The 22,291-nt window shown below is 42.6% G+C and overlaps 1 protein-coding gene across 50 annotated transcripts in view; it reads left to right on the top strand.

Annotated features, from left to right (window-relative positions):
- SORBS1 (sorbin and SH3 domain containing 1) overlaps nucleotides 1-5,240 on the top strand; it is a 241,433-nt gene extending 236,193 nt beyond the window's left edge. For all 50 annotated transcript variants that reach the window (XM_082406464.1, XM_082406460.1, XM_082406437.1 and 47 more), the window contains one exon: nucleotides 1,855-5,240. In XM_082406464.1, the coding sequence (XP_082262590.1) occupies nucleotides 1,855-1,922 (68 nt within the window). In that variant the 3' untranslated portion in view covers nucleotides 1,923-5,240. The remainder of the gene's footprint in view (nucleotides 1-1,854) is intronic.
- The last annotated feature ends 17,051 nt before the right edge of the window (nucleotides 5,241-22,291 follow it).

The following is a 22,291-nucleotide window of genomic DNA, read 5'->3' as shown; positions in this document are numbered from 1 at the left end:
ATTGACACTCTTTGTGTCAGTTTACCCCCTTAAACAACTGGCTTTACCTTTATCTTCTTTCCAAAGAGCAACTCTTTCCTGATCTCCCTAGAAAAGCTTTGCTAAATAGAAATAATGTCAGCCGTGGGGCCGTGAGAACAAGGCCTCAGCACAAATGGGAAGCCAGAAAGATTTGCCTTGGCCTCACCAGCCTCCTAGAAAGCTACCCCCTCCTCCTCCCAGGGCCTGCAGAAGCTGGTGGTCCTCACCACGTTGAGGTTCTATTCAGAAGGAAACCAGATCTGAAAGCCAGCAACATTCTAGTGCAGTGCAAGTCCAACAGAAACATAATGCAAGGAATTCCCTGGCAGTCCAGTGGTTAGGACTCTGTGCTTTCACTGCTGAGGGCCCGGGTTCAATGCCTGGTCAGGAACGAAGATCCCGCAAGCCTCACGGCACAGCCGAAAAAAAAAAAAAAAAAACCAACCAAAATGCAAGCTATGTATGAAATTTAAAATTTTCTGAAAGCCACATTGAAAAAAGTACAAAGAAACCAGTGAAATTAATATATTAAGCCCAGTGCATTTGAACATGTCATCAGTATGAAAAATTGCTAGGGAGATATTTTACATTCTTCTTTTTGTACATAAGAATAAGTTTTTGAAATCCAATATGTATTTTACAGTCACAGCATCGCTCGATTCAGACCAGCCATGTTTCAAGGGCTCAGGAGCCACACGTGGCTGTCCTATTAGAGTGCAGGCTAGTAGGGATTTGTTAAACTCTTCCAGGAGTATTTACATTTTTATGAGAACTTGGGATGGGATGAGGGGCATCCGCCGGCAGCTAGGTAAAGGAAATATTTTAGATTCCTTAATTCCTCAAACACTTAGAAAAGTGGCCTTGTGTTCAGACTATGAAGAAAATAACCCAGGAGAGCTCATTTTTCTCATCCATCAGGAAGGGTGCTCACCACCCATATGAGCACATCTCTGGGCTTTACCATCTCAGTTCTCTGCAGCCTCCTTGACCATCCCCCTGGGGCTTCAGCTAGCCGTTTTAGATGGCCTTAGCTTTGACACATTCTTCTAGCCTACAAGTTTTACTTTGGGCAACAACTCCAACCCGCTGGTAGTGGCTGCTTGAAGTGTGTTCAGCAGGATTCTGAAGCCCTATCCAAGCCAATCGGGGAAAGGATGCAATGATCAAATTGGGATGTCTGCTAATGAGAGGGTAATAATGACGCAACATCTATCTGCCACCCCACCCTTATCTCCCAGCTTTAGAGAGAGAATCCCAAGGGAAGGAACTATTGCTAGCGTAGGGATCCAGCAATGCTGGATGTGGAGCAGCCCAGGAAGGGCTTGTTCCCTGGTAGCTCAATGTTCCTGGCTCAGAGGGAACCCTGACAAGGTTGGCAGTGAAGACAGGGAGTCAATCTGGGGCCTAGGCACAGGCTCTGGAGGGAGATTTCCTTTTGCTGTGCAGTTATAGCCAGTGGACTTTAGAAATCCTACAGTTTAGAAATTCTAAATCCCCAGTACCTTGTTGTGTTGGATAACTGCGTTCATTCTTCCATAAAGGAGAAGTACTGGAAAGAGCAATGGGCTGGGAGTCAGAGACCTGGGTTCAAAGTCTGTCTCTCTGAGCTTGGGTTTCCTCATGTGAAAAAAATGTGGGAGTGTTAGAAATGCCCGCCTTGCTTATCACCCAGCATTATCCTGCAGCCTAAATGAGATAAGATCGGGGAAAGTGATTTGGAAACCATATGCCCTTCTACAAGCTGCAGGATTGTTATCAAGGACTGTCTCTGAACTCAACTGGGTGAGTCTTCTCATCGTGTGTGTATGTTTTTGGTGTTTTTTTTTTTTATAGGTACTTCAAGAAGGACAAGGCAGTTTGGTACTTTCCCAGGCAACTATGTAAAGCCTTTGTATCTATAAGAAGACTGAAAGCCACAGAGATGATTTTTATTGGAGGATGAAGCATAACTCATGAATTTGTCTCTTTATTTAAACATTGAGTCAGTAGGAAAACTAATGCAGTGGATAAAGAAAGAAGCAAAAGAGAGGACAGAGAAGTGCATTTAAAACCTGAGCCTGTCTAAGCTTACTGCGTGTATCAGACAGGGCTGAACCACGCAGAAAAGGAATGAGGCAAGTTGGTATTTACTCAGCTGCTTCTGGGAGCCGCTCCAGCCCTGCCCACTTCCCGCGCCCCCCACCCCCACCCCCGCCACCCCCGGCTTGAGTAATCTGACCTGCAGCATGGTCCAGGAGCAGTTAGGCCAGATAATGCTTCTTGCTGCTTCAGGCTTGACCGGCTTTGGCTCAAAAGGGTCGTTTAGCCCGCAGGAGCCCTCGGAGCACCAGGCAGATCCCCAGCCATCCTCCAGGGCTCCGCACAGACTCCCCCAATCGTACCCGAGCCTGCCGGTACCCTAGTGCTGTGAGAGGCCAGTCAGGGCTGCCAAGGCGATCCCTAAACCGTGGTGGAGACCCCGAACTACCCAAGGCCAAGTCCCTCACGGGTGGGGAAATGGAGGTCAAAGTAGGCGCCCAGTGCATTCAGCCTGCATGCAGCTTTGCCATTGACGCCCCCGGTGTTCAGCCAGAAAAGCACACAAGGTTTGCCCCTGGAGCAGGGTGGCCAGGCAGATAGTTAAATTTGTATTTCCAGGTGATTGATTAAGTCAAGAAGCCCTGTAGCTTTTGAGGTCCCTTGCAGTGGCTCCTTCCCCATATCACTGGCTGTTATGAACGGTCACCTTGAGGGCAGCACAGTTGCATTTAGCAGAATGCCATTGCTACTCTTTCTTTTCTGGATTGTTTTAGGCCAGGACAGTTTGGGGTTGATAGGCCTATTCTCACAGAGAACCAAGGATGGTGTTCAGTGACTCATGTAACGTACACCCGTGTACATACACTGGATGCCAGGGGCCACTGATGAGCAAGGCATGCTCCAAGCCTTAGAAGAGGGTCACCGTGTCTCCATTTTCATTCCCCATGGGAGTCCAAGGACTACCCCAAAAGTAGGAACCCAGGGTTATGAATCCTGACTCACCCTGTGAGGCTTCTCTTTAGAGCAGAGGTGCAGATGCAGTGGCCCTAAGAATGAGGCCGTGATTCTGCCACTCCCAGGAGGCCGGTCTTTTGTGGGGAACAGAGCCAAGGACAGAGGCGCCTGGGGTGTTCAGTCACAACTTTATCCAATTCAAGGATGCTTATTGGCCACTCTGTTAGACACCTTGGAGAGATAAAGATAGAAATGACTCATTCCCTGCCTGCTGGGAACTCAGAGGTTGTTGGAGAGACAGACACACAAAAATACTAAATCAAGAGAGACTGTGATAAGTGCTAAGAAAGGTGTGAGAGAGGAAGAGATGAATTTTCCCTGAAGGGACCCTAGAAAGCATCGTCATATTTCTGTCTCCATTAGCTCACTTTGAACAACTAGGATGCTGGAAGAACCTTTGTCTGAGGGTGGTTTATGGCTGGAAATACTTGGAACTGTTTCCAGGGTCTTCAAACTCTCATCCTGCCCACAAATACACATCCAAGGTCACAAATAGGAGTAGCAGTTCCAGGTTGATAGGGTGTGTACAGGAACCCTGACTCTTTGCATATAGCTCAGAATTGGCCTAGGACCCATGTCCCAGAGTCTGTATAAGCACGCAAAGTTTGTCTTCAGTGCCTCAGCTTCTCTCTCCACTACTCATGACCTCCGTCAGCTGCCCACCCCCATCAGAGAGCCCACAGTACCCTCCCTCCCTGTCCTTCAAAGCCTGCTCTCAGGAAAGCAACTGCCACTGACTCCTTCACAGTAAAGTATAAATGACTGATAAGAGGAAGGTGTTATTTCTTCCCAGAAACACTGGCTTTTAACTAGAACAGAGCAGAGCCTTAATCCCAAGGGGAAAAGGCTGTGGAACTAATGGTGGAGGTGGGGCTGGGGCTATAGGTGAGGGGGGATGAGCTTCCTGGGTAGAAAGGGACTTCTTGATATTCCTTAAGTAAGAAAGACTCAGTGCTTTGGAAGGTCCACCTCACCATCCAAGGGCACTCTGTTTCTGTCTCTCCTCCCCCTCCGAATATAGTTCCCCCTCCGAATACAGTTCAAGTGCATATCCCCATGCATTTCACAGCAGCATCACGCATTTTGGAATGTATATTGGCTAATGTGTTTCCTGGTCTTTCTTAGATGCAAACCATTCATAACACGATCTTATCTGTTTTTTGAGGGGTGCTTATTGATTAAGTAGGTAAGTTTGAACACCTCTTTAAATACAGCTAGAAAATAAACCAATCTGTAAAGCCACATTTGCATATGATGCCAGCCACATGACTTTGTATATCTCCAGAATCCCAGGTATGCCTCACCAATTTGCCCATCTTTAATAAACTCATCTGTTAAAATTTGCATCAAACTTCAGCTTCCCACCTATGACACAACAAGGAACAAAGGGTTCCAACTGCCCCTTTGTCTTCAGACATTTAGTAATACAAAATACCTATTTTTATGCTGAGATATTTATACAGGTTTATTAATCGCAAGTGCAACTAACTGGCGGCGTGCCCTGCAACACATTTTGATAGATTAGCCATGCTTCTGGGTAAAGGCAAGCCCCACACTACTTAACTTTTGCAGTCTTTCTGGGATCAGTAAGAGAAAAAAAAATCACATGCTTAAGAAGTGGGACTGTAAATATGTATATTTAACTTTGTATAGTCCATGTACCTACTTTGTATAGAAAAATAATTTTAAAAATTTGAACCGAAGGGGGAGTAAAATAAGGAAGTCATGAAGTTTTTTTGCATATTTAAATGAAGGAATTCCAAAATAACTTTACCTGCAGATTTTTAGCACAAAAATAGCCCTTGTAAAGTGTTATAATTTTAAATAATCATTCTTTCTGGGAGAGAAGGTAACTGTTATCTCAATTATAGTGGTTTTTCTTATTTTGTTTTTGATTTTTTTTTTTTTTTTTGCAGTCCTATTTATCTGCAGTAGTATTCAGGCCTATTGCTAGAATAGGTTACTACAAAAAATATTATATTCTGAAAGAAAAATAACTGACATTATATATAACCAATTAAAGTATTGCCATTTAAATTACACACCAAGAGCATGTACTATGCAGACACAGATATTTCTGTTCATCTATTTTTCTTTATGCAGTGGATCGATCTGACAAATAGATGTTGAATTACTACATTGGCTGTACATGTTATTTAATAAACTTCATTCAGAATTGCGTGGCATATGTTTGTTCTTACCATTCATTGTTTCTTTCCTTCCCTTTCAAGTTTCTCAAATGAGACTTATATTCACCTCTTCAATGGCGCACACTCTCCTTTTCCATTCTTACTGGCATCTGGCTTCCCCCTCACTCCTTGAGGATACCACTTACTCTATTCTCCATAGGCTAACTCCGTGACACTCTGAACTGATTATTGTTGACCATTTCACCATTCTTTCTAAAATGTTTGTATTTGTTCTGATTACAAGAATAATGGCACATGTCTTTAAAAGCAAAAGTGACCATTATAAAATATGTATAATGGGTCTCGATTTACTCCACAAGACATGGGTACAGAAAATGAGACAGCACTTAGTTTTTCTAAACAAGTTAAATCTGGCTACGAGTCTAATCTTGCTACAGTGGGTGAAAATGCACTCTGTCGTTGTGTTCACTCCCAAACCAAGTGTGTCAAGGCTGTGGCACTAGGCATCCAGCCTCCCCCGACATCTCCATTTGGGGTGGGGCCTGCTACAGCAGCATGGGTCTGTCCCATAGTAGAAAATCCCAAAACTCCCACCCTGCCTCTTCTGATGCTGTCCTTCGCCCTTCAACTCAAAGCACCCATTTGCACTGCTACCCCTTTGGGGTGACTCGGTGGAATCTCCTTTGCTTAAGCCTTCAACAGTCCTGGGAGAAGGGTCATCTTCCAGGGGTCCGACAGCCTTGATACCAGGCCCTGAGTCACAAGCACTACTCCTGCCTTCCGTCCCGTTCAACAAATCTATCAGCTCTACCTTCAAAATACCTTTAGAACCCAACCACTTCTATCACCGTGGTCCAAGCCATTTTCTCACCTGGGTCATTGCAGTCACTTTCCAACTGGTCTCCCTGCTTCCACCCTTGCCCCCTCTACCTTAGTCTGAACAGAGCAACCAGAGTGATCCCTCTAGCGGCTACTCCTCTCCCTCGGAGTGGTGCAATGGCCTCGAGTCCCGAGGACACTGCCCCTGCCTCCTCTCTCACCTCTGCCTTTCTCATTGTTCCTTCCCGCCACACAGTCCTTCCGGCCTCACACTCATCAAGCACGCTTCAGCTTTAGGGTCTTACTACGCTGTCCCCTGGGCCTGGAAGACCCTGCCCCCAGAGCTGCATGGCGTCCTTCCTTCCTTTAGGTCTTTCTGTTGCCCTCTCAGGGAGGCTTTCTCTGACCACTTTATATGTAATAGGATCCTACGGTCTCCACCCCAGCATTCTATCCCCTGCTCTTTTCCTCTGTGCTTCTCCAAACACTCATCACCATCTGATATTTGTTTTCACAATCAATTGTATAAAGTCCACGAGGGTAAGGATTCTGTCTTGCTGTTACATGCCCAGCACTGAGAAGAGTGCCCAACTAGTTGGCACTCAGCCAACTAGTTTGAGCAAACAAATGGTTTGAGCAAACAAATGAGTAAATAAATAAATGAATTAAATTAAGCAATGAACCTCTCCAGACCAGAGATCCTAGAACTCAGAAAACTGACACTAATTGTGAAAGCAGTGAACCATCATCATGTCACTTTCTTACAGCAGCAAAAATAACAGAAATTAATCTCTTTAAATATTCTGGGCTCTTACAAACATAGAAAGTGAAAGTTCTCTGTAATTAAAGTCACCTCCCCATAGAGATCACCTAACTATCCAACGTATGATCCTCCAAGCTTTTCGCTTTGCGCATACAAAACACATCTCTAAACAAATGCTTTAGACAGTCTTACATGTTTTCCCTGTTAACAATAGAACTTGGACATGTTTCCATAATTTACTTAACCACCCCCCTATTGGTGATGCAACAATTTGAGGTTATTGCCAGCTTTTTACCACAACAAACAATGCAGCATTGAGTAGAATTATTGGCTCAAAGAGCAGGAACATTTCAAACGTTAAAGAAATACTGCCTTCCCCAAAAGTTGCACCAGTTTACACTCCTACCAGATGTGTGTGTTTCCCCACCACCCAGCTGTCTACTTCCATGAAAGGCTCTTCCTTGGTTTGCCCACCTTTTCTGGCCAGCAGCTTCTCAGTCCCCTTTCTAGATCTTCACCACATCTCAGCCCTCTGTTATTTTCTCTCCACACGTGTTCCTTCAGGAAGCAGACTCCCCACGACATAATTTGGCCCAAAGAGTCAATTGTCTGATGGCTCCTTTCATTGATAAGTAGTGGAAAACTAACATACTTGCTGGTATTGAGTCACATCCCTGGGAAGAAAGGAGCTGGAACTAGCCTCAGGCAGCAGTGAATCCAGAGACTCAAACTTTCTCTGTATTTGTCTTATTCTTGGCTCTGCTGGTCTTGTTTGGCTACATTTTCCCCTCCTGAATGCAGTAATAGGAACTACAGCTGCAGGCAGCGCCAGCCTCACTCTTCCAGTTCTCTAACTCTAGACCAGGCAAAAGGGCCTTCCTGTGACTTCCCTGAAAACAATTCCAGACCCTGGCAGGCCCGACATGGATATTTAGTGTTCCTTGACTCATCATTTGGGTTAAAGGGACTGGAGTGTGATTGCCAGGCCCACCAGAACATCATGGAATGGGGACAGGAGAAGGCCAGGCGAGGGGGTAGACTGCTATAAGAAGGCAGCTGGAGAAAGAACTCAATGGTCCAAACTGGACTTTAGGCATTATTGTGACAAACTTTGGAAAACGGGACACCATTTTCCTGTCCCAGGACAAACTTCAGTGTAGCTGAATGTTGGCTCTCTGTGCAGAAGCTCTGCTAACCAAGGTCTTGAGAAGGACACAGCGTAGGAGGACGTCCATCCAGAGGAGGGGGCTGATGTGACCAAGGGGACATAGCACAACTGTATCACACACTAAAAGTATGATTCTTCTGAAAAGGAACAAAGATTGGTGTCTCAAAAGTCATGAAGTGTTTGGGTGAGTTGTATGTGGGTGTACTGGACAAGTCTTAGCATGTCAAACCTATCTCAGGGATACTTAGCGGAGGCCTATTAGGACAAACGAAAGAAGTTACTACTTGATAACAGGTAATTTGTGGAATGTATTAGGCAAGAAGGTGGTTCAGATCGAAAATATTTAAATAGGATGGATAAACCACAAGGTCCTACTGTAGTATATCACAGGTAACTTATATTCAGTATCCTGGGATAAACCATAATGGAAAAGAATATTAAAAAAAAAAAAGTATGTCTCTATGTGTATAACTGATCACTTTGGTCCACAGCAGATTGGCACAACATTGTAAATCAACTCTACTTTAATAAAAAACAATTTTTTTAAAAGAGAATATTTAAAGAAAATTTAAGATGAACCCACAGATATAAAAGCCCTGATGAGATAATATGAATGACCACGTGACACTTTAGTTTATGAGGTCTCTCCTGGAGAACAACTACTCTGTTCTTCCAGCCCCCTCACTGTGGCATCATCAGAGGCAAAATACTGGGTAGATTGAGTCTCTCTGGCCCCTTCTGGCTTACTCATTTTTAAAGTGACTTCTGACAAACTCACATGAAACTGCAAAAGAGGTAGATCTGAGAATCATCTTCAAAATAGCATATATCATGTAGATTGATGAGAGCTTATATTATCAAGGTCAATGGATCTCAAAGTATGGTCCATGGACCCCTAGGAGTACCTAATCCCTCTCAGGAGATTCATAATGTAAACTATTTTCATAATAATGTTAAGACACTTGTGGTAGCCAGCTTCCAAGAACGCCTTCAGTGATCCTCACCTCCGGGTATTCACACCCTTGTGTGGTCCCCTTCTGCATTCTATCAGGGTTGTGTGACCAATAGAATATGGCAGAAGAGATGGTATGTCAATAACAAGTCTAGGCCATAAAAGCCATTGTGGCTTCTGTCTTTTGTTTGAACTACACTTTAGAAATAAGTAAGTCCTAGTTGTTGTGTTGGATAAATGTGCTAATTCATCCAAAAGGAGGCATTAAAATGAACAATGGGCTGTGACATTTTTCACAGAACTAGAACAAATTATCCTAAAATTTATATGGAACCCATAAAGGACCCAGAATTGCCAAAGTGATCCTGAGGAAAAAGAACAAAGCAGGAGGCACAAACCTCCCAGACTTCAGACAATACTACAAAGCTACAGTAATGAAAACAGTGTGGTATTGGCACAAAAACAGACATGTGGGTCAATGGAACAGAATAGAGAGCCCAGAAATAAACCCACACACCTACAGTCAATTAATCTTTGACAAAGGAGGCAAGAATATACAGTGGAGAAAAGAGAGTCTCTTCAGCAAGTGGTGTTGGGAAAGTTGGATAGCCGCATGAAAATCAATGAAGTTAGAACACACCTCTCACCATACACAAAAATAAACTCAAAATGGCTTAAACACTTAAACATAACACATGACACCATAAAACTCCTAGAAGAGAACACAGGCAAAACATTCTGACATAAATTGTAGCAATGTTTTCTTAGGTCAGTCTCTAAAGGCAACAGAAATAAAAGTGAAAATAAACAAATGGGACATAATCAAACTTATAAGCTTTTGCACAGCAAAGGAAGCCATAAACAAAAAGAGAACCTACGAACTTCGAGAAAATATTTTGAATGATGCAACCGACAAGGGCTTAATTTCCAAAATATACAAACAGCTCACACAACTCAAAAACAAAAAAAACCCAACCACCCAATCAAAAAATGGACAGAAGACCTAAATAGACATTTCTCCAAAGAAGAGGTACAGACAGTCAATAGGCACACAAAAAGATGTTCAATATCATTAATTATTAGAGAAATGCAAATCAAAACTACAATGAGGTACCACCTCACTCTGGTCAGAATGGCCATCATTAAAAATTCTACAAATAACAAATGCTGGAGAGGGTGTGGAGCAAAGGAAACCCTCCTACACTGTCGGTAGGAATGTAAGTTGGTGCAGCCACTATGGAAAACAGTATGGAGGTTCCTCAGAAAACTAAAAATAGAATTACCATATGATCCAGCAATCCCACTCCTGGGCATATATCCAAACAAAACTATAATTCAAAAAGATACATGCACCCCTACGTTCATAGCAGCACTATTCACAATAGCCAAGACATGGAAACAACCTAAATGTCCATCAACAGATGAATGGATAAAGAAGATGTGGTACATACAATGGAATACTACTCAGCCATAAAAAAGAACAAAATAATGTCATTTGCAGCAACATAGAAGCAACTAGAGATGATCATACTAAGTGAAGTAAATCAGAAAGAGAAAGACAAATACCACAATATTGCATATGAGGAATCTAAAATATGACACAAATGAACCTATCTAGAAAACAGAAACAGACTCACAGGCATAGAGAACTGACTTGCGGTTGCCAGGAGGGAGAGGGGTGGAAGAGGGATGGACTGGGAGTTTGGGATTAGCAGAGGCAAGCTATCATATACAGAATGGACAAACAACGAGGTTCTACTGTATAGCACAGGGAACTATATTCAATATCCTGTAATAAACCATTGTCAACTGAAAAAAAAATGCACAACCTAGAAGTTGAGAGTTATGTTTTAGTTGGTGGATTTTCTGAGGACTTCAAGCCCAGGAGACAGGACTCTCAGATAACTCTGAGGGACTGCTCCAAAGAGACAAGCGGGGAGCCAGGATATATAGGGTTTTGGCATCAAAGACCAGGTAGTCGGAACATCAAAAGATTATTGTTAATTAAAGAAAACCAGACATCTCAAGTTAATGAAATTAGTGCTTTTCTACGTGTGGGAAGATGCAAAGTCTGGGCTTACTGAAATCATTCCTTTGATGTGCTCCTCAGCTTTCTGGGGCCGGTATCCTGTGCTTTCTCATCCTGAGTCTCCTCAGGGTGCACACTTGGGGGAGTGGCTGCAGCAGCTGACTGCTTGTTGACCAGCATTCTGTTTCCATCCTGAGTTCCCTCTGGGCTCACCGTCAAGGGCGGCTGTAATATGTTGGCTTGATAGCTGCAACAACCTTTGTTTACTGATATGGCAGGCAGCATTTCTCCTTCACAGTCATAAATTTGACCAAGGTTTGGGAGACATTTCATGACCAATTTTTTGTCCCACATTGCTAGGAAGCTTATTCCTAGATCAGGCAAAGATTCTGTTGATATGCCACTCGAGGTGCTAATTTTGGGTCTGGCCCTGTCGACAATTTAAAATTCTCTGGATCTGTCTTACTAGTCTACTATGATCCAGAAAATGTTTTCCTTTGTTGCTTCTTCCCATACCTAGAATTACACTATTACAATTATTCTATGTAGAGTTTTAAGTGTGATCTATTTACTCAAGATGTTTAGCCATCATCAATTTTGTTGGAGACCTGTTTACACATTGGGTAAGAGACAACGATCTTATAAAATAGACAGGATATAAGTAATAGAGCCAGTAACATTAATAAAGTCATAGTGCAGCAGAGAGAGACACACACAAAGCATAAACAATTTGGAAACAAAGAACAAAACAATGATTAGTATAACTAGTTGTAATCCAGTTGCAATAAACCATCAAGTCCACAGGAGAGCCAGCTGGAGAAGCCAAATTTTGGAATGATAAGGTAGAGAGGAAAAAAGTATACTGTTGTAAACAAAGATAAAACATTTTATCAACTTGTTGTAGGTCATAGCATGAGGTAAGATTTTTCTGGAAAACAAAGATTAAAAGCCAGTATAGGAATTCCCTGGCAATCCAGTGGTTAGGACTCCAAGCTCTCACTGCCGAGGGCCCAGGGTTCAGTCCCTGGTTGGGGAACTAAGATCCTATAAAAGCCGCGTGAAGCAGCCAAAAAAAAAAAAAAAAGTGATGGCGAGGGTGTGAAGAAAAGAGAAGCCTCCTACACTGTTGGTGGGAATGTAAGTTGGTACAGCCACTGTGGAAAACAGTATGGAGGTTCCTCAGAGAAGTAAAAATAGAATTACCATATGATCCAGCAATCCCACTCCTGGGTATATATCTAGACAAAACTATAATTCAAAAAGATATTACAGGCACCCCTATGTTCACAGCAGCACTATTCACAATAGCTAAGACATGGAAACAACCTAAATGTCCATCAACATATGAATGGATAAAGAAGATGTGGTACATATATACAATGAAATACTACTCAGCCATAAAAAGAACAAAATAATGTCATTTGCAGCAACATGGATGCAACTAGAGATTATCATACTAAGTGAAGTAAATCAGAAAGAGAAAGACAAATACCATATGATATCACTTATATGTGGAATCTAAAAAGTATGACAAAAATGAACCTATCTATGAAACAGAAACAGAATCAGGGACATAGAGAATGGACTGGTGGTTGCCAAGGGGGAGTGGGGTGGGAGAGAGTTGGATTGGGAGTTTGGGATTAGCAGATGTAAACTGGTATATATAGAATGGATAAACAACAAGATAGTACTGTATAGCACAGGGAACTATATTCAATATCCTGTGATAAACCATAATGGAAAAGAATATGAAAAAGAATGTGTGTGTGTATATATATATATATATATATATATATATCTATACATATATGTATGTCTAACTGAGTCACTTTGCTGTACAGTAGTAATTAACACAACATTGTAATTCAACTATACTTCAATAAAAAATTTTAAAAAGATTCAGGGCTTCCCTGGTGGCGCAGTGGTTGGGAATCTGCCTGCCAATGCAGGGGACACGGGTTCGAGCCCTCGTCTGGGAAGATCCCACATGCCACGGAGTGACTAAGCCCATGAGCCACAACTACCGAGCCTGCGCGTCTGGAGCCTGTGCTCCGCAACGGGAGAGGCCAGGATAGTGAGAGGCCCGTGCACCGCGATGAAGAGTGGCCCCCACTTGCCCCAACTAGAGAAAGCCCTCACACAGAAACGAAGACCCAACACAGCCATAAATAAATAAATAAAATTTAAAAAAAAAAAAATTAAAAAGATTTAAAAAAAGAGATGTAACCATATTATATAAAGCCCATCTACAAATTCTTACAAACTTTATCTCAATCCTATCAACTTTTATAACCTTAACTTTAGTTTTCATTAGGATAGGACCCAAACAACAAGTTTTGATCTTACAGGAGGTATCCTAGAAATTTTTCTTTCTTTTGTTTCCCTGTCCATTTACTCTATTTTTATATAAAAGGCTCTGGGATCCCCAGAGAGGGGTTGAGCCTCAGGCCCTTTTGTCAATCTTGATTAATTGGCCTAACTGTTGCCCCAAGTAATTGTTGGCCAAGTATCTCAGTGTAATTTTCCAGCCCCTTATATAATTTAAACTGGGGTAAATAGAGCTGACTTGTTTGGCCTTTAATGTTGGGGACCAGCAGGGGGTCCCTTTTAGCTAATTTAACCTTAGGTAGTATAATATCAAAACCTTGTGTTTTAGTCCCATAAATGTCCATTTTATTTATCCCATTTAAAATAACCATCTAAAAATTTCTCTATCCATTTGGGATAAGTACCTTTTAAATGTCTACCTTGTTGGAAAAAGTCTCTAGACCTTCTCTACAGTTTTTTCTTTCCTGTTAATCAACCTAATTTAATGTTTTTATTAGCATCTCTAAGACCCACTGAGGGGAAACCAAGAACACTATAAGGCTTTCTAAACCAGTTTTTCTTGTTTGATTTAAACTAAGGGAGTTCTTAGGTTAACCATTAGAGATACATATATATTTATATTTTCACATTCGATTTTTTTTATAGGTACCAATAAAACAGTTGTTTATAATGAGAGCTCTCTAAAAATTTACCAATTTAGAAGTTTCTCCAGTTTAAAGGATCTATCTCTGGCTATTAATGAGATATATATTAATAGTGATTCAAGACACAAGAGACTTCTCCACAAGAGAGTGGGGAGGATGTCACCTAAATAAGATCCAGAAAGTTTACTCCCCAAAATAGTATGGCAGAGGTCAAGTTTTCAAAACACACACACACACACACACACACACACACACACTACAGCCTAAGATCAGGTAGAACATTTACATCTCAAAGACACAGGAAGAGAAACACAAGTTCCCCCTACAAGGCTTTTGTTTAAGGTCAGAATTTTGAAAATATATTTTTATCAAGCTGGCTTTTTAACTGAACTGCGTATGCAAGCAAACAAAAAACAGTTTTGGAATGTCAAAAGAGCCCCAATTTGGCCATGTAAGGTTGAGATCTCTTTTAATATAATTTCTCCAATTAGGTAGGTACTTCCAAGTGCGAGCTCCGTACGTATTGTATTGAATACATGAATCTGGCTGGAGTGTTAGTTGGAAGTTGGCTTTCTGATGCCCCTTTCTCTGTTTGAGAGAATCTGTTTCCCATTTTAAAGTTGAATTTATTGGGGATAAAATTTTCTAGTGAAAACTGTGTGGTGGGCTAATGTGCTGTCTGTGAGCTTCACTCCTCTAGGTTTTTGCCCTCAAGTTGTTTTAGCTCCCTTTTACATGTCTCAGGTTCTCCCTTCGGTAGCATAAGACTACCATGGGTGCTCAGATCATGGAATGGCCAGTTCTTATGTGTGTCCCTGTTTGAGCAGGTTGTTAGCTAAAATGAGTAGGTTTCCCTATAGGGACAGCTGCCCAGCATGAGGTCTTCGCCTCCACCACTCCTGCAAGTTTCTCAGCCGCCTGAGAGAGCCGTTGCCAGCCAGGAGGAGAGAGTCACTTCTTCGGAGCTGAGAAGCTCTCATGTAATATTTTTACTCTTATCCCGACAAATTCTTGTTAAGGTAGACAATCTGATGAAAGACGTCAGGTCAGCCTCCTCCCCAGCCTCTCAGTTCAGACCGCTCAGTTTCCTTTACTGAGCAAATCCCAGGCTCCCCTAATATCTTTCAATTATGGGCACTTTCTCCCGGTGTCTTTCAACCAGCCTCACCTAATGCCTTTAAATCGGGGGGGGGGGCACTCCCCAATATCTTTCAGTTGGGGAGCCACGCACCGGTGAGACACCACCAAATAAAACTCAGGATCATCGACCGATAATCGAGAGATCCGAGAACCAGGAGAGACTCCTCCAAATTCGTCTGTACCCTTCGAGGAGGCAGATGGGCCCAAGCGGCCTCTACTGGTACCAAGGCTCTGGTTCCTTGCAGAGTTCAGGCAAAGGAGAGAAGTCTGCTCTGGGACCCTTCGTAATTGGCCACCAAAACTGTCGACTGAAAGAAAAAAAATACACAACCTAGAAGTTGAGAGTTATGTTTTATTCGGCGGACTTTCTGAGGACTTCAAGCCTGGGAGCAGTCCCCTAGAGTGACCTAGGTTGTGCATTTTTTTTTTTTCAGTTAACACCATAATGGAAAAGAATATGAAAAAAATATATATATATATATGTATAAGTGAATCACTTTGCTGTACACCAGAAATGAACACAACATTGTATATCAACTATACTTCAATAAAACAAATTTAAAAAAAAAAAGAACAATGGACTGGGAGTCAGAAGACCTGGGTTCAAGTGCTGCCTCTGACACTTATCAGGTTATGAGACTGCAGAAATGCCACTTAAGCTGAGCCTTGGTTTCTTCATCAGGGAGGGGAGACATCTGGACCAAAGAGGGGGCTCTGTTAGGAAGGAGGAACATGAAGTGATGTTTGGACGGCAACCTGCAGTGCCCACCACAGAGCTCTCCAGTTATTCCAGTGCCTACTGTGTACCAGCACTTTCCATGCATTATCTCATTTACTTCTCATACCAAAGCTATAAGGTAGGTTTTCTTTTCTCTGTCAACAGGTGAGGAACCTGAGACTCAGAGAAGTTTAGCCCAAGGTTGTTTTTTTACAACAAGTAAGTGGATTCAGTCTCACTCCAAAGCCAGGGTCCCTTCCTTTGATTACATTCTACTGCCTCCAAGGAAAGCCATCAAGGACAAGTCTGCAGACCAGTATACCTCTGGAACATCTAAAGTTTACCCAAAGATTATAACATTTCCAAGAGTGACCCCATGGAATAATAACAGTGATAACCATTTGATGAGCACCTATTATGTGCCTGAACACTGGAAGTTCAGTATGTCCCTCCTCAGTCTTCTGCCAGAGCCAACAACAGCAGAAAAGGCATAGAAGCAATCTTCAGGTACCCCTCACGATTCCATGTCATGTTATTTTTTATCACTCACAAGCCTCTCAGAAGTGTGGTCCAGCCTCGCCTGGACCTGTGCTTCCTCACTGCCACACTAACCCTTCATTGCCTGCACTATGTAGTGTTGCAGATCTGCAAAGCTCAAAGGCCATTAAGAACTTTGTGACCCTCAGTATTTTCTGTATCAGTTAAGAATGACTTTAACTGTAGTACAGTTGGCCCAACAAGTGGCAGCTTATGTGACACAGATATGTCTTATATTTCACAGGGAACCAGACAGGGCTCTGGGTTAGTGTTTGAGTCCCCTGACCTTTCATCATTATAAGCTGGCTATGATGGCAACTCCAAGTATCATATCTTCATACAACTATATTTGAAGGCAAGAAGCAGCACATAGGACAGAATTTTTCTCTTTTTCTCTTTATATGCTTCCCTCATTAGGGAAGGAAAAGCTTTTCCAAAAGCCCCCCTGCAGACATCTTCTCACATCTCATTGGCTGGAGCCAATCATGTGGCTACTCCCGGCTGTAAAGAAATTGCTAAAGGGGGACTTCCCTGGAGGCACAGTGGCTGAGAATCTGCCTGCCAATGCAAGGGACACAGGTTTGATCCCTGGTCCGGGAAGATCCCACATGCCACAGAGCAACTAAGCCTGTGTGCCACAACTATTAAGCCTGCGCTCTAGAGCCCATGAGCCACAACTACTGAAGCCCATGCGCCTAGAGCCCGTGCTCCACAACAAGAGAAGCCACCACAATGAGAAGCCCACGCACTGCAACGAAGAATAGCCCCCAATTGCCACAACTAGGGAAAGCCTGTGCACAGCAACGAAGACCCAATGCAGCCAAAAATAAAATAAATAAATTTATATATATATAAAAAAAGAAATTGCTAAAGGGAGGGGGCAAGGCAGGAGAGGGTTGGGAATGGCTTTGGGTAGACAATCAGCAGTGAGTACCACAAGCTAGCCCTGCCTGGATGCTCTTTTTCTTTAGTTTCCAGGAGATCTTCCTGCCTTGCCCCTCGCTGTTTCTTTGAATTCTTCTCATCCTCTCCTCACCCTTTCAATACAGACAAATGTTCCCCAAGCTTCTCTCTACAGTCTGTTGCTCAGGCAATCTTATCTGTTCTCTTAACTTTATTACCTCTTTTTCTCCCACAAGTTGCTTTTTTCTACTTTTTAAATTAAACACTACAAAGTTATTGGAGAGACTTGAGACAAGATAGCAGAGCAGAAGAACCCTGAGCTCACCTCCTCTCATGAGCACGTCAAAATCACAAATAACTGCTGAACAACCACTGATAAAAAAAGACTGGAACCTACCAAAAAAGATATTCTACATCCAGAGACATGAAGAAACAACAATGAAACCTAGGAGGGGTGCACTCATGATATAATCAAATCCCAAACCCCCAGGTGGGCTACCCAGAAACTGGAGAATTATATCGCAGAAGTTCTCCCACAGGATTGAGAGTTCTGAGCCCCACGTCAGGATCCCCAGCCTGGGTGTCTGGCAGCAGGGGGAGCCGCCCCCACAGCATTTGGCTTTGAAGGCCAGTGGGGCTTGACTGCAGGAACTCCACAGGACTGGGGGAAACAGAGACTCCACTCTTGGAGGAAGCACACAAGGTCTCGTGCACACTGGGACCCAGAGCAAAAACAGTGACTTCATAGGAGCCTAGGCCAGACCTACCTGGTGGTCTTGGAGGGTCTCCTGGGGAGGTGGGAGGTGGGTGTGGCTCACTCTGGGGACAAGGACACTGGTGGTGAAGGTATTGGGGAGTATTCATTGGTGCGAGCTCTCCTGGAGGCTGACATTTTGGCCCTAAGACCAGGCCCCACCCAACTGCCTGTAGGCTCCAGTGCTGGGATGTCTCAGGCAAAACAACCATCAGGGCAGGAACACAGCTCCACCCATCAACAGACAGGGTACCTAAAGACTTCCTGAGCCCACAGCTGCCTCTAGACACACCACTGACACAACCCTGCCCAAGACCCAGCTCCACCCACCAGTGGGCAGGCACCAGCCCCTCCCACCAGTGGGCAGGCACCAGCCCCTCCCAACAGGAAGCCTGCACAAGCCTCTAGACTAGCCTCACCCACCAGGGGGCAGACATCAGAAACAAGAAAACTACAATCCCACAGCCTGCAGAAGTGATTCCACAAACACAGGTCAGAACCCACCCCAGGACCAGTTGGTCCCTGGTCCTTGGGTGATGAGAGGGGATTGTACTGCTGGGACACACAGGACATCCCCTACAGAGGGCCAAAGTGGAGAAACATAACTAACCTTCCACATACATAAAAATACAAATAGAAATTTAGACAAAATGAGATGGCAGATGAACATGTTCCAGATGAAGGAAAAAGATAAAACTCCAGAAGAACAACTAAGTGATGAGCAGATAGGCAATCTATCTGAGAAAGAGTTCAGAGTAATGATCATAAAGATGATCCAAGAACTTGGGAAAAGAATGGATGCACAGGGCTTTCCTGGTGGTGCAGTGGTTAAGAGTCTGCCTGCCAATGCAGGGGACACGGGTTTGAGCCCTGGTCTGGGAAGATCCCACAGGCCACAGAGCAACTGGGCCCGTGAGCCACAATTACTGAGCCTGCGTGCCTGGAGCCTGTTCTCCGCAACAAGAGAGGCCGCAATAGTGAGAGGCCCACGCACCGTGATGAAGAGTGGCCCCCACTCACCGCAACTAGAGAGAGCGCTCGCACAGAAATGAAGACCCAACACAGCAAAAATAAATAAATAAATAAATTTATTAAAAAAAAAGAATGGATGCACAGAGTGAGAAGTTACAAGAAGTTTTTAAACAAAGAGCTAGAAAATATAAAGAACAGAGTTGAAAAATACAATAACTGAAATGAAAAATACACTAGAAGGAATCAACAGCAGAATAAATGAGGCAGAAGAATGGATAAGTGAGCTGGAAGACCAAGTGGTGGAAATCACTGCCACAGAACAAAAGAAAAAATAATGAAAAGAAATGAGGAGAGTTTAAAAGACCTCTGGGAAAACATCAAATGCAACAAGATTCGCATTACAGGGATCCCAGAAGGAGAAGAGAGAAAAGCCCTGAAAGTATTTGAGGAGATAATAGCTGAAAACTTCCCTAACATGGAGAGGAAATAGTCACTCAAGTCCAGGAAGTGCAGAGAGTCCCATACTAGATTAACCCAAGGAGGAATATGCAAATACATATAGCAATCAAATTGACAAAAATTAAAGATAAAGAGAAAATATTAAAAGCAACAGGGAAATGCAACAAACAAAACACAAGGAAACCCCCATAAGGTTATCAGCCGATTTTTCAGCAGAAACTGCAGGCCAGAAGGGATTGGCACCACATGTTTAAAGTGATGAAAGGGAACAAACTACAACCAGGAATACTCTACCCATCAAGGCTCTTGCTCAGATTCGATAGAGAAATCAAAAACTTTACAGACAAGCAAAAGCTAAAAGAATTCAGCACCACCAAACCAGCTTTACAACAGATGCTAAAGGGACTTCTTTAGTGGAAAAGAAAAGGCCACAATTAGAAACAAGAAAATTATGAAATGGGAAAGCTCACTGGTAAAGGCAAACATACAGTAAAGTTAGGAAATCATCCACACACAAATATCATCAAAACCAGTAACTATGAGAAGATGAGAGTACAAATGCAGAATATTAGAAATGCATTTGAAATTAAGAGATCGGCAACTTAAAACAATCATGTATGTGTGCTATATCAAAACCTCAGGGAAACCACAAACCAAAAGTCTAAAATAGATATATACATACAAAAAAGAAAACAGAATGCAAATACAATGCAAAAGATATTTATCAAATCACAATAGAACAAAAGAGAAAAGGAAGAAAAAAAGACCTACAAAAAACAAACCCCAAACAATTAACAAAATAGAAATAAGAGCATACATATCGATAATCACCTTAAATGTAAATGGATTAAATGCTCCAACCAAAACACGCAGACTGGCTGAATGGATTAAAAAAAAAAAAAAAGACCCATATATATGCTGTCTACAAAAGACCCACTTCAGATCTAGAGACACATATGGACTGAAAGAGAGGGGATGGAAAAAGGTATTCCATGCAAGTGGTAATCAAAAGAAAGCTGAAGTAACACTCATATCAGACAAAATAGACTTTAAAATAAAGACTGTAACAAAAGACAAAGAAGGACACTACATAATGATCAGGGATCAATCCAAGAAGATATAACAACTGTAAACATATATGCATCCAACATAGGAGCACCTCAATATATAAGGCAAATGTTAACAGACATAAAAAGAGAAATTGACAGTAACACAACAGTGGGGAATTTTAACATCCCACTTACATTAATGGACAGATCATCCAGATAGAAATCAATAAGGAAACACAGGTCTTAAATGACACATTAGACCAAATGGACTTATTTGATACTTATAAAGCATTTCATCTAAAAGCAACAGAATACACATTCTTTTCGAGTGCACATGGAACATTCTTCAGGACAGATCACATGCTGGGCTACAAAGCAAGCCTAGGTAAAATTAACAAAAGTGAAATCATATCAAGCATCTTTTCCAACCACAATGCTATATATTAGAAGTCAACTACAAGAGAAAAAAAACCTGCAAAAACACACAAACATGTGGAGGCTAAACAATATGCTAGTATAACAACCAATGGATCACTGAAGAAATCAAAGAGGAAATCAAAAAATACCTAGAGACAAATGAAAACAAAAACACAGTGATCCAAAACCTGAGACACAGCAAAAGCAGTTCTAAGAGGAAAGTTTATAGCAATACAAGCTTACCTCAGGAAACAAGACAAATCTCAAACAACCTAACTTTGCACCTAAAGCAACTAGAAAAAGAAAAAACAAAACCCAAAGCTAGTAGAAGGAAAGAAATCATAAAAATCTGAGCAGAAATAAATGAAATAGAGACTAAAAAAACAATAGAAAAGATCAATGGAACTAAAAACTGGTTCTTTGAAAAGATAAACCAGATTGATAAACCTTTAGACAGACTTATCAAGATAAAAAGGGAGAGGGTCCAAATGAATAAAATTAGAAATGAGAAAGGAGAAGTTACAACTGACACCACAGAAATACGAAGGACCGTAAGAGACTACTATAAGCAACTATGTGCCAATAAAATGGACAACCTAGAAGAAATGGACACATTATTAGAAAGGTACAATCTCCCGAGACTGAACCAGGAAGAAATAGAAAATATGAACAAACCAATCACAAGCACTGAAATAGAAAGTGTGATTAAGAATCTTCCAACAGGGAGATTGGTTCAAGGTGGCGGAGCAGAATGACGTGCCCTCACTCCCTCTTGCAAGAGCACAGGAATCACAACTAGCTGCTGAACAATCATTGACAGGAAGACACTGGAACTCACCAAAAAAGATACCCCACACCCAAAGACAAAGGAGAAGCCACAATGAGACGGTAGGAGGGGGGCAATCACAATAAAATCAAATCCCATAATTACTGGGAGGGTGACTCACAAATTGGAGAACACTTATACCTCAGAAGTCCATCCACTGGAGTGAAGGTTCTGAGCGCCATGTCAGGCTTCCCAACCTGGGGGTCCAGCAACGGGAGGAGGAATTCCTAGAGAATCAGACTTTGAAGGCTAGCAGGATTTGATTCCAGGACTTCAAAGGACTGGGGGAAACAGAGACTCCACTCTTGGAGGGTACACACAAAGTAGTGTGCGCATCAGGACCCAGGGGAACGAGCAGTGACCCCCATAGGAGACTGAACCAGACCTACCTGCTAATGTTGGAGGCTCTCCTGCTGAGGTGGTGGGTGGCTGTGTCTTACCGTGAGGACAAGGATACTGGCAGCAGAAGTTCTGGGAAGTACTCCTTGGTGTGAGCCCTCCCAGAGTCCGCCATTAACCCCACCAAAGAGCCCAGGGAAGGTCCAGTGTTGGGTCACCTCAGGCCCAACAACCAACCCAGCCCCACCCATCAGCAGATAAGTGGATTAA

Source organism: Balaenoptera borealis (assembly GCF_965194805.1).
Source record: "Balaenoptera borealis genome assembly, chromosome: 10".
In the NCBI taxonomy this organism is placed as follows: domain Eukaryota; kingdom Metazoa; phylum Chordata; class Mammalia; order Artiodactyla; family Balaenopteridae; genus Balaenoptera; species Balaenoptera borealis.
This window is presented reverse-complemented; position numbering and strand designations above follow the sequence as displayed.